The 12,606-nt window shown below is 40.8% G+C and overlaps 1 protein-coding gene across 1 annotated transcript; it reads right to left on the bottom strand.

Moving 5' to 3' along the window:
• Positions 1–36: 36 nt before the first annotated feature.
• larp4ab (La ribonucleoprotein 4Ab) lies at positions 37–12,314 on the bottom strand. Its single transcript, XM_070959418.1, has 15 exons — positions 11,694–12,314; positions 9,734–9,872; positions 9,143–9,389; positions 7,970–8,106; positions 7,545–7,648; positions 6,954–7,064; positions 6,399–6,452; positions 5,367–5,579; positions 5,053–5,147; positions 4,023–4,241; positions 3,818–3,869; positions 3,485–3,649; positions 3,258–3,391; positions 2,987–3,164; positions 37–2,511 (listed from the first exon to the last, which is right to left on the bottom strand). The coding sequence occupies exons 1-15, from the start codon at positions 11,694–11,696 to the stop codon at positions 2,140–2,142; spliced, it is 2,223 nt and encodes a 740-aa protein (XP_070815519.1). The 5' UTR covers positions 11,697–12,314; the 3' UTR covers positions 37–2,139.
• Between the last annotated feature and the right edge of the window lie 292 nt (positions 12,315–12,606).

The raw sequence follows: 12,606 nt of genomic DNA, 5'->3' as shown, positions 1-12,606 counted from the left end.
CATGATCTTGCGCAAACCTACACAAAGTATACAATCAACTGTTTAAAAATAAATCTTTATTTTCATACATCAGGTTCAGCAATAAAATATTCACTTCATAAACCAGTGTGTACTTGGCTGAAAATTGCAATCCCATTGATTGTGAGCATCATAAGCAAGATTCTGATATAAGACTGAAACTACATTGACAAGCTAACAAAATAAACTGTATCATACACACATAATGGACAAACAAGCATGCACGCACACATAAAGCTCCACTTCCACCAGCACCAGCCTTGCAGTTGCACCTATATTAAACTGAGATATATACGCTGGAGGATCTAGTGTCTCTGGGTGTCATTAATTGATCATGTTGTATTTTGATGACTAACTAACCAGCCTTGTTCAGTGTGACAAATATATGAGCTCAAATTCTTGCACTCTTTATACTAAACTTAAACACTGTTAAGGCACTGCAGGTTTGGTTTGAGACAATAATTCCACATAACCTGAAGCAACCTTTTTCTTCTACACAAGTTTACACCGTCAAACACAGACATACACAGATTTATATAAACACACAGAAAACGATTGTGATCTTCTGATTATAAAAACAAAATACTGCACGATGCAGTTAATTCCCTACAAGTCTAGGACTTGCAACACTTATCTATGGGGAAATGTTTTATCCCCTAATCCTGAAAATCTGTAATTCTTGATCTTCAACCATCTGTTGTTGATTTCCATTTGCAACGCCACAGACTATTCGGATGAACTGACAAAACAAAATTGAAACACAGTTAAGGACAAACAGCATTTCTGTGCAATACCTTTCCATTTCTTACCTCTGTAAGGATTAAAATCCTTGAGATCAAAAGATGCATTTCAGTTCACACCACTACAGGTACAGGCATCTTCTACTCATTGTTGAGTGGCTGTATAAATCAGTATCTAATTCAGTTGTCAATAAACATAATAAAAGTATCTTCTCTCACATTAGTCCACACACCAATTCACAAATACTAAAGAAACATTGAATACCATGAAAGAAAAAACATCAAATGAGCAGAAAGTTAAACTTCTCTACAGCAGGAAAACAAGTAGGTTAACAACCCAAATCAAAAATAAATCTGTATATACACACAAAAGAAAGCTACTACATATGGACAAAATCAAACTCATAAGTGGTTTCATGCCACAAGGACTACATTCATCGAAAGATGTATGTATCTAGTCAAAACAGATGCTGCAGGCAAGTTTCAGCTATTTCTATTGCAGTCGAAAATCTAATTTCTGCTGCCGAGGTTCCTCAGATCATCCAATATGCTTTAGGAATTCACATGCAAATGGTATTCACCAATGAGGTACACCTGATTTTTGCAACATCTATGATCCCAGTCTAAAAACTTCCCTGATACTGAAAATTTTAACTGGCGAGTGAGTTCAATGAGACCAAAAGCCAGAAATGAAACCTACAAAAACAAAAGGATCTACTCCAGTACACATTTCATTTCAAATGACACAAAGACAGCTACTGGCAAAATATTGAACGATTACAATCATTACAAGACGCTATGTTCTGCATATATGCAACTTAGTATTCATCAGCATCATTTGTAGAGCAAGATTCATTATCCAAGTCAGAATCCAAACCTTCTGTAGTGAATCACACACTCTGTCGTTTCTATTATTCTGCCACAGATTCGACATCTTCCATTTCATAAGTAGTCATATATCCTTGATTTCAACAAAAAAAACATATTCAATAAAAGAGCTCAAGATGAATCATATGACAGCAATAGCCAGCCAGATGGAAATCAAATAGACCTTACTGTCACTTTGTTGACAACATTTACTAAATGTTAGACTATGAAAGTAATAAGATCCCTCTTTCTCCTTCTCACACTCTCAAACACATACATAAATGTACAAACACGCTACAGATTTTTTGATAACATCATGGTGATATTACCTTAAGTATGTTTTACTTAAAAGGGATATCTATCCAAAAAATTTCAGCAACAATGTTAAGAGATTATGTGACAAAATCTGTCCAATGAATATATTCATCTGTCTATTTACATATATTATATATTTACATATATTTAGTTTTCCTCTGCTTCAGTTCATGTTTTCCTTTTGTTTCCTTTACATGAGTTATTTTGGTGATCTTGGGGGAATGTTCTGCTCTTTGCCACTGCGTCTGGCTCCCCGCTGTGGAGAAAATGGTTTGCCAGTATTCAGGCCTCGCTGATGCTCTCGAATTTTCAACCCTGCACTTCCAAATTTAACCTGGCCATTTGCCCCTCTGAAGGAGCGTAATGGTTGACGAGGAGGCCGGTTGTCTCCGGATTTCTCTGGTTTGTCTGTAGTGCGCTTGGAGTTGGGCCGTGGCTCCTCAACCCTGTTGACCTTGAGCTCTTGCAGGGGTTGGCTGGGTGACGAGGCAGGAGGGGAGGGCGGTTGTGCCGGTGGAGGGTCCTTCGTCAACCTCTGGCACACCTCTGCATAACTGAGCTTCCTTGACGCCTGGTTAGATAATAATGGGTGAAAAGTAAAAATCAAGATGACAATTATCAAAAAACACACAGGCTAAGCTCACTCGAAGACTATATGATGGAAAATATTTAAATACTCCATCATTAACACACTGACCATTAAGATCAATGGCAGAGATCATACAGCAGTTTCTTTTGATGTTTTTAAATATCTGACCTGTTTTTTGCCTCTACTCTACAACACATTTGGAATCCATTGAAACTGCTTTGAATCGCAGCTGACCACAGCTGCCACCCCCCACAAATGGAGCAAGCTACAAACTTTTCAAAGCCAGTGGGCAACCTGAATATTTGATACATGGAAGATAGATTTTACATGGAATATCATACAAGCTTCATATCAATACTTCAGTGGCTCTTAGTAATTTGCTCTGAATCCACAGTGAGCTATAAGCTGATATTTCTGTGAGATAATGTGGCACTCCAGATGAGAAGGCTGGCCTTACCAGCTCTGAAGTTGGAGATGGGGGAGATGAGGAAGGGGCTTCTGTAGAAACAGCCTGGCTACAGGTGGAAGGGGCCTGTTCAGAGACCACTTGGGAGTCAGCCTGTGTGGACGAGGGCATTGTTCCCTTTGGAATAGGAGGTTCAGCTTTATCCTCTCCCTTCACTGGAGGAGACACACTAAATTGACATAAAAAGTAAAAGTTAAGTCAGTTTCCACAAGGATAAACTTCTTATTTGCTGACATTTTTATTAGCTTTAAGTAATCTTAACCTTGAGACTGGTTGTGCCACTGTGTGCGTTGTCACATGAGCAGGTTTAGGAGCTGGAGTCAGAGAATCCGGTCTGCTCACAGCATCTTCTGAGATGTTTGTGTGTTGAGTCTTGTTGACCTCTTGGCTCACAGACTGAAATAATCAAGGATTCAAAATAATGAATGAATGTATAATTGTAACATAAATGCTGCTTACAGGACTATCCAAAGACGACAAGATGTCTACCTTGTTGGCCACTTTTAGGCCACGCACAACATCAGAAAGGCGCATCTCCGGCGTAGTTTCTCCCTGTATATTGACCACAGATCCCGGCAATGGAGGAAAATTGGAAGCTGCCAGGTCAAACTTTGGTGGAGGTGGTACCTTAGCCTCCATCACAGAGACAGGCCTCTGTAATTTTCATGATATTTTTAGTCAAAACGGAAGATAAACACTCCAAGAAACGTATCACAAAAATGCTACTCTAACAGAACTTTTTGATGAGGAGATACCCTCAGGAACTCCTTGGACTGTAAAAAAAAATGGGGGTGGGGGGTGTAAAAGAGGAAATGTTCTGACCATGGTATGTTCATCTTCTCTTTTCCTCCTCATGCCTCTGTGGCTTCCTCTCCTACAATGAAGACAGGTCCTTTACGTCAGAAAATTATTCACAACAAAGAACACATGCATAAATGCACACATGCATAAATGTGCATTAGCCTGTCACACTTGTTTGTAAATCTTCATCTTCATAATTTTAATAAGCAGGTTAATGTTCACTCACCTGCCCCGTCCAGCCAAGCTCACATATCCATTTGGTGAAGTGTCTTTAAAGCTGAAGGAGGGCAGAGAGACTGTGGCTGAAGTGGTGCCGGTGGGCGTCACTGATGTTTGGAGGGGCTGTGGACTCAAGGGACCAGACAGGCCATCCATCAGGGTCCCAAGAACCAAAGAGGAAGAAGAGAGCACGTCCCCAGGCAGAGGGTGACCCTTAACATGGCTTCTGGGCACACAAAGGGCACAAATTTCGTACTACTGAATGTCAGCTCTGCTGTCAAACTTAAACAATATGAGAGGGTAAACACAGTAAAAGGCTGTGATGGTGGTATGGAAAGAGAATCAGTTTGACCAGGATTAGCAGCTCGTGGATGCAGTCGACTGTGATTGTACTTATTCTGTTTCTAAATTTCAGACCTCTCAAACTAAAAAGGTACACAAGTAATCTCAACTACAAATCTGCTTTGTGTTTTTCTTGAATGGAAAATAATCTGTCGACATAATTCTTCAAAACATGAACCAAATTCAAACAAACAAAGATATCTTAACCTGCACAACTCAAACATCTTAAATGTATTAATGAGGTCAATTTCAGTGGTTTTTAACTTCAATGGCTTTATATGTGCTCAATGTAACGGCAAGAACATTTGTGATTTCTTTTAAGTGATATAAATCATGTCCTCATTCAAATTAGGCAGAAACTGTGAGAGGCAATTTAATATCCCACATAAGGGCTCCAAGTGTTATATTCATTTCATCAAAGATAGCTCATTAAAGGCTGTTTCACACTTCTGCCATTTATCTAGCCTCAGTGTATGCACAGTATGCCTAAAGAGGTTTCTCAGAGACTGGCAATCATCAGTCAAGTTTTAGCCTGACACTGCGACACAGCAACATGTAGTTCAATTTTTAGGGAAGTGCATCTCAGGCTCTGGCGTAGGGTATGTAGATTTAACACAGAAGTATAAATCAGGCTTAGGACTGGACAGCATTACTATGAATGAGAACATTATCATGTCATCATGATTTGCACCTACTGGTTCCTGCTCATGTGTCGATGGGTGTTTCTGTTTCCTTCATAGTTCCCAGGACTGCTGTAACCACTCATGAATCCACCATTTGGGAAAGGTGCCTGGATAGCACAACGGCAGTAGGAAACTATATTAGATCGCTCCAGAAAAATGTGAACTACACATCTGTATATGGACTGTAGCTGAGAATATTAGAGAATATTAACTGCATCAGGCACTGCTATGACCACCTTGATATAGTCAAATTATGATGGTGTCAAAAGAACATATGCATTTCTATTCTTTAAGAGATGCTCTGAACAATACATTGAGGTTCTCACCAGTGGTGTTTCAAAGTAAGGCATGAGAGAAGGGTTCCAGGAAGGCGACACCACAGGGTACACAGGGTACTGCTGCTGAGGGCTGTACACCTGCTGCATGTAGACTGGGGAGCCATACTGAGCCTGTGGTTGGACATGCTGACTGTACATGCTTGAGTCCACACTGCGGAAGCTGTTCTTACCAAAGAATGTGTTAATGGCCTTAATACGGGCCTGGGGAGGGAAAGAAAGCAGAGAATCAGGAACGTTTGCTAGGAGTGAAGCTTTGGCACCTCCGCTATGATGAGTAGCGCTATTGCTCTGTCTATTGTCCTTTAGTCCCCTCAGATCTCATAATTCCACGGTCATTAGGCCATAAAACACTGCACCGACTAGAGGAAAGAAATGGGGAAGGAAGGGGGGGGCAAAGGAAGATGAGGGTGGTAGAGTACAGGGAGAGCGTAGACACAGAGATACAACAGATTGACAGAGAACTACAGATGAAAAGTTCCTCCCAGCCAGCCACAGTGCCTATGGGTCCTTCCAAGCGCGATACTGATCATCACTGGGGTTTAGACAGAACATTACATCATAGCCTCATTTGTTTTATCAGGGGAAAAAAAGAGGGCAAGGTCAAATCAAAGTCCAGCTAAAAAAAAAAAAGGATGTTTTAGAAACCTGGAATGTTAAAGGTAAATGTCACATTTTGATAAGAAGGGCAATCAAACTGTCTGGAGATATAGGTGTATGGCAGTTCTGACAAACACATTCTTGCTTATCAAGTCTCTATACACACAAATCCCAAGGTCACTCCAGAGGCTACGGCTTAGCCAAACACTGTAGGGAGCAATGTAGAGAGTAGTGACGTGGCAGCTGACAACACAACTAGTCTTGTGTAACACAAGGCCTGCTGGGTTCCATAATACTGTCTAAATTTGAACCAATAAGAAGGAGTGATCCAGCCTGAGATAAAAACTTAACATAGCAGCATACCAAGGAGTCAGTGAGTAATAAAGTCCACTACTGGTTAAGCATTTCAGTGACAGAACTCACCATGATTGGCTTCCCCTGGAACATTTTCACTTCCTCTCTTAGATATCTGAAAGCCTGAAAAGAACCAAATAATCACAATACTGCAAAATGCATGTTTTTCCTTTCAAATGTTAAAAGCTCCCCTGACCCCTCACTCCCAGAACACTACCGTCATATTCAGAGCTTTTAACTGTAAACTTGTCACTTGCACACATTAAGATGGAGTTGCTGTACTGTAATTGCTCTAAGTCACACAAATTCTTGATAGCATTTCCCCCTTAAATACTGCATTTAACACAGTGAACAGGTCATTATAATCACAACTGATCAATTCCAAATCTTGCAAATGCACCAAGGTCATAGAGGTCACCTCTGGTTTAAAATAATAACAGAATCATAGCAAGTGACAGCCAAATCTAAAGAAAAGTTAGACTGTAAATTTCCAATGTCAATAGAATATCTGGCATGCTAATGTAAAATAAGCAGTCTTCTAAAAATGTGACTGTATTTTCACTTCAGGTTCGTACAGCAAATTGGTCAAAAATAAGCCAAGTGGTTATTAATGTGTAGACTTACCTGTTGTGCATCCATATCAGACTGAAATGTTATGTACCAGTTGCTGTTGTGTGCAAACTCAGCACTTAACACTTTTGGGCAGTTTTCGCTCTTAAAAAGAGCCTCCACTTCCTGTAAACAAACGCAAGGCACTAATTAAGCATTTCTGCCTCCAACACTGAACTCACAGTGTTACAAGACCCCAAGTCAACTCACAATTTGTCTGTCGAATCAATGCACTTATGTTTCGTTTTTTTTATGTTGTACACAGAGCAATGCAGGAGCAACAGCAGGAGCAACAGCAAAAAAAAAAAAGAAAAAAAAAAAGGAATAGTCGAATCTTTGTATTAAACCACCAAAATTCCCTGAACATCTCCCCACCCTGGATGCTCTGTGATAACATGCTGTGAGCAACAAATTATAACAAATGAATCCACAAAGTTTTAACATCAGAATGCAGTGAGGCAGGTACTGTGTCACTGTCTATTACCAACTTGTCAGCAGCTTTGACTAGTCATGGTGTAAGCAGGCACAATGCAGTACCTCAACTGTACAGTGAGATGGGTGGGTGTTGGCAGACTGTGTTTAGTATGCAGTATGGAACTTCCTTACCTCAACCGGCGTAGTCTCTGCCACCTCTCTCAGAATAATGATGCAGCGACTGTGGTTTGGCCGAACCTTCTCTCCAGTTTCATCAACTTGTACCATGGGAGAGGCTGTAACAAAGACACAACCTGAATATAAGTGGCTTCATCATGCAGAAGAAACTCGGTGGGTCCTAACACAGTTACATACAGTAGGGTGATACTGGGGAATAGGCCCCTTCTACAGCATTTTATTTTTCTGTGTCCTTCAACACAACAAAAACCCTTTTCAGGAGAACTATTATAAAAAACATGCATAGCAAAAAGTGATTGATTGGTCAGCTAGGAGTTAACGGATAGCAGAAGTGACAAGCATGTGGATTCAGACTGTAAACTAAAATGTCAGAGAACCTGTGAGGATTTCACACAAATAGAGAACGGCAGCACTGATACCTCGCAGTACATCCAGAATGAGGTCCATGTCTGTAGTAAGGGCTTTGATGTCCTCCATGCATGCAATGGTCCAGATGGGAACAAACTGGTCACTGTCCATCTGGGATATCAGGTACAGGTCCTTAGACAGGTTCTCTCTGCAAACACACATAACATTGGACTGAAAACACCAGCCAAAATGTCTTTGCTTTATACCTTTTCTACCAAATTAAAGGAATAATTTTGAAGATCTTACATCTCACATTAGAACACCTGACAAAAAACAAGACAGAATCAATCCTTCTCTTCATCATATATGAATTGCTTCAGACTTTTATGGTAAACCACTGTAACATGTGTAGGTGTGTGCTGATTCATACTGCTGCCAATCAGTGTGGTAGGGGGTGAGGGATTCAAACAGCTAATTTGGTACCTTGAGCACAAGTAGGTTTACGCCATCAAGCTACTGTGACAAAACTCATTAAAAAACACTTTAAGGAGAAGGATGAGCTAAAAGTCAAGCTAGCCAGGGCAGACAAGCTAGCTTTGACCATCAACTGCTGAACAGCTCTCACAAATGAAAGCTACATCACAACTACCTGTCACTTCATCAGTGCCTACTGGGAGCTGGGTTTCTGTTGCCCGATAATTAGCAGTTTTTTACAAAGAAAATCAGTAGAAGTCCAACATAATTCACTCTCTCCAGTCATGATTTTCAGTTTAAGTAATTGCAGAGTAAGAATTGAAATAATTTCAGCTCTGCGTGTCTTTTCCTCACGCTGCTCCTCTTATCCCTGTCCTCTCTTACTCCTGTCCTGATTTCAGTAAATTAAGGGTTCACTGATTGTTTGAGCAGTGGAAAGACAAACAAAAAAACAAGGGTTTTGTCAGTTTTATTTTGTTTCTGTCAAGTTTGAAAGAAATGTGTTTTACAAAGACAAAAACACAATGTAGCAGCTGCTTCTGTTTGGCCAAAAAGAATCTTTCAATCAGAAAGGTCTATCTCTGTAGGGATCCTTTCCATAATGTTGTCAGACACTGAGAATAACAATCTGTGGGTAAAAGCAAGCACTTTTAGAAGACACCAGCAAACACCTGCATTGCAGCGCTCTCGCTCAATACTGGAGCAGTTTCAGAAATTACTATCTTCATTGTAATTTGTGGTTTTAAAAGAAGGACTTCAATGCTACTCACCTAGAAAAGCAGAACTCAAGCTGTTTCTTCAAATGGTCTCTTAGGCTCTCCTCAGACATCGGTTGTTCCTTAGAAACATCACAGTCTACGGTTGACTCACATTGTGGATCAAAGACTAAATAGCTCAAGTCAGGGTGGTCAGTGCCATTCATAATGCTCTCTGTGGGTACCACGGCATAGTCAGCAGCACTGTCAGAATATTCAGCATCATATCCTTTTCCCCCTGAAGAAGGAACGTCTACGTTACCTAAGATAGAGGAGGCAATCACAAAATAGTTGTGAAATAACTGTCTGGTTGAGACATCTAATACTCTAAACAAGCTTTGTCATGCTTTATCTGTGCTGCGCAACTCTGACAACATAATTACAATGATTTCCTCAATTGACACATCTATTTGTAATCATCTTGCCATTACTAAAACACTCCACATGCCTATACGTGTCATTCTCTATCACCATACTTTAGTGCCGTACAAGTACAGAAGAGACAGCAGTTTTGTCTACATTAATGATGAATTTAGGTGAAGTGAAGACAGAGATCAACTGAAGTTTGAAAACATTTTCTGCATGCAGAGCTGAATAAGCTGATACCATCGGTCATCTCAGGGGGAGTAGGGTAGGTCAACGGCCAAGGAGAATCCTCCGTCCCCTCTGGAATGTCATTCTGATGGGCAGGGATCGCTTGGAACACTTTAGCGTTGGGGTTCAGACCTGCTCCTTTTGTGGTAACCTACATGGGTATAAGAATACACTGTGAGCTACAGATAATAGTTTAGGGTGCAGGCCTTACAGTAAGAACGGTATTAGTTAGAACAGGAAAGCAGTGTTTTGATACGATGAGATTTTTAAAAAGATTTTTTTTTTTAGTTTCCAAAGGTGGAGACAGGATTTAGAGACTAGACTGGCAGAGTTGTGGAGAGAGAACAATTTTCCATTGATATTTTTAAAATGTTGTGTGTAGTGTGAAATTTCCAGGTGGTGTGGTGTATAAACTAGTAGGTAAAATACTGTATCGTTGCAAAAGCACAATCCTACAACATTAACCAACCAATCAAATACACAAGCCTCTTGAGAATCGCTGCTTATGTGCATGCCTTCCACATGACAGGTAATGTTGAAAATTTAAACTCCTCACTTCAAAACAAGATAGGCTGTTTTACATCAGTCACTCAACAAAAACAAAATCTCTCTCTCATATATATATATAAACTATATAAAGACAGATAGGAAATCTGGGCACCTTCAGCATGCAATACCAAGTAATTAAAATTATTTTTACATGTTGCAAGCCATTCACACATCTCATATATATATATATATATATATATATATATATATATATATATATATATATATATATATATATATATATATATATATAAATCAAAATAACTGTATTAAGACTTGCACAAATTTCAGAAGTCCATTAGAGTAACGGAGCGAGTCATATCATAGTCAAACCAGTGAATGAAGCTAGTTTATCTGAAGTCCTCTAATCCACTTTTCTTAGCAAGGCCTCAGCTCAGCACTCACAAACAAACCGTGAGTTTGCGTTGTCATTGGCTTCCTTATCGCTCTCGCCCCGCCTCTCAAACGGTCACATGTAACCATACATGGCGCAAATCCACCTCTGAGCTTCAGCGTGACTCGAACAAGGCACTTTGACCTGTCATCCACTTCAAAACCTCGAGTGTGCTTCAATATCAGCATATGAATATGAATCTCAAACCCTTTCACACCGTTCTGTCTGGTGATATACAGTGTATGCTTACAATTTAGTGGCTCTGGTTTTGTAGTGAAGCAGAGAGGTCGGGCGATCGGGAAGAAAAGAGCACATGGTGCCAACGTGCCCGTGCAACTTAAAATAGGCTACGACATTCGTTCCTCTTTAAGCCTGATCAAGCAGTGCTGATTATAGACATATGGCGTTAATGGTAAATTGATAAATCGTCCCCACATAAATCTTTTAAAACTGACGACCCCGTGGTTTGTCTTACCGCCGTGACCTTTATCATGGAACTCTTTGATAGCCATTTAGCTACAGTTGTGTAACAGCTAACATCTAACACAAATCACGTGCAGTACCATTGGTACACATGGGACGTAGGGAGATTAAATTAAACGTTTAATGCAAATTGTAATGGAGCGAAATGTCACAGTATTCCCCAATTCAACATGATCTTTAACGCATGTTAGAAGATTGAGATTGTTGAATTTTTCGACGTCTCCCATATTATGACTAGTGACACCTTACATACCTGCATTTGGCTAACTAGCTTAAGTTTACTAGCAGACCAGTCAGAACCGGCCTTTCTTTACACTCTTAACCCTAAGCTAAATTGTTTGACAGTGACTCATTAAGTGTCCATGTAAATAATAACAGCCATGGTTCAGAGCGTGAGCGCTGATTAAAAGTAAAGCTTTAAGTTAACTTGGTACGAGAGAGTAAAGCTTGCTTGGTCAAGCTTCACACAGCACGAAACGGGATAAAGGACTCAAACAGGTTGTCGCATGTTAGCTAACATACCCCCTACCCAGGCCCAAAACTCACCATGCTGCCTGGATCCTCGTCTTCTTCTGCGGTCCGCTTAAACTCCGGGAGATTTAAATGCCTTGTCGGATTAATTCTCCTGAGCAGACTTTAACTCTTGACTATTACTGACCGCTCTTATTTCTTGTAGACCGTCGTCGCTTTCGCCACTTAACCACCGTCTCCCCGGTAACGCTGTTCAAACGGCCGAACGTGCTCCAGTCCCAATGGTGCGTCCGCGCGGACCACAACTTTAAAATCCTCGGTTTTACAACAGTAATGACGGTTTCGCTGTTTTCAGTCAACGGGGTTTCCCATTTGATAAAATATATTCAACTGCTCAATTCCTCATCCTGCAGTTCAGCCTCGAGGCACCGCTGTGACAGCTGCGTCCTCTGTCTGCCACCGTCCGTCCCAACAGGCTGCACTCCGCCTCCACCTCCAGCTACCTCCCCGGCAACATCAGTGCTAAGAGCGCAGCGTAGCAACAACCGACCGCGATATCCGAAGGGACAGTCCGGCATCAGGAGGAGAGACCTGCCTTCAGCTTATAGTAACGATGAGTTGTTGCTCTGTGTGATTTATGTTTCACGGATTAGTCAGTGTTTGTGGCTGCACACTGGTCGGTGTTATTCCCAGACTGAGTGGAGAGGACTTCACCCCCAGATAAACTTAGGAACTGATATGACCGAAATTCAGACATTCAGTCTTGCATCAGCAACGGAGCTCTCAAGTCCACGACCGAGAACAGTTTGAACTGCTACCCCTTTAAACTCTATGTTCCAGTCCTATTTAAAGAGTTTGATGTCCCGCCAATCAGAAGGCTCACGTGAAACTGAAACGTATGAATCATGTTTCAACGTTGCGCCAGTTTTCTCAGAACAGCACGTCAGGTGCTGTGGGATGTTAAAGGCAGAACACCGCTGACAAAATA

This window comes from Chaetodon trifascialis, chromosome 3 (genome assembly GCF_039877785.1).
Source record: "Chaetodon trifascialis isolate fChaTrf1 chromosome 3, fChaTrf1.hap1, whole genome shotgun sequence".
Lineage (NCBI taxonomy): Eukaryota > Metazoa > Chordata > Actinopteri > Chaetodontiformes > Chaetodontidae > Chaetodon > Chaetodon trifascialis.
This window is presented reverse-complemented; position numbering and strand designations above follow the sequence as displayed.

Bases quoted from the DNA above. Each gene is read 5' to 3' on its own strand.
- larp4ab (XM_070959418.1), bottom strand. The intron at 3,392-3,484 runs GTAGACATCTTG...TGATTATTTCAG, and splicing joins GCCTAAAAGTGGCCAACAAG to TCTGTGAGCCAAGAGGTCAA. The intron at 2,512-2,986 runs GTAAGGCCAGCC...TTATCTAACCAG, and splicing joins CATCTCCAACTTCAGAGCTG to GCGTCAAGGAAGCTCAGTTA.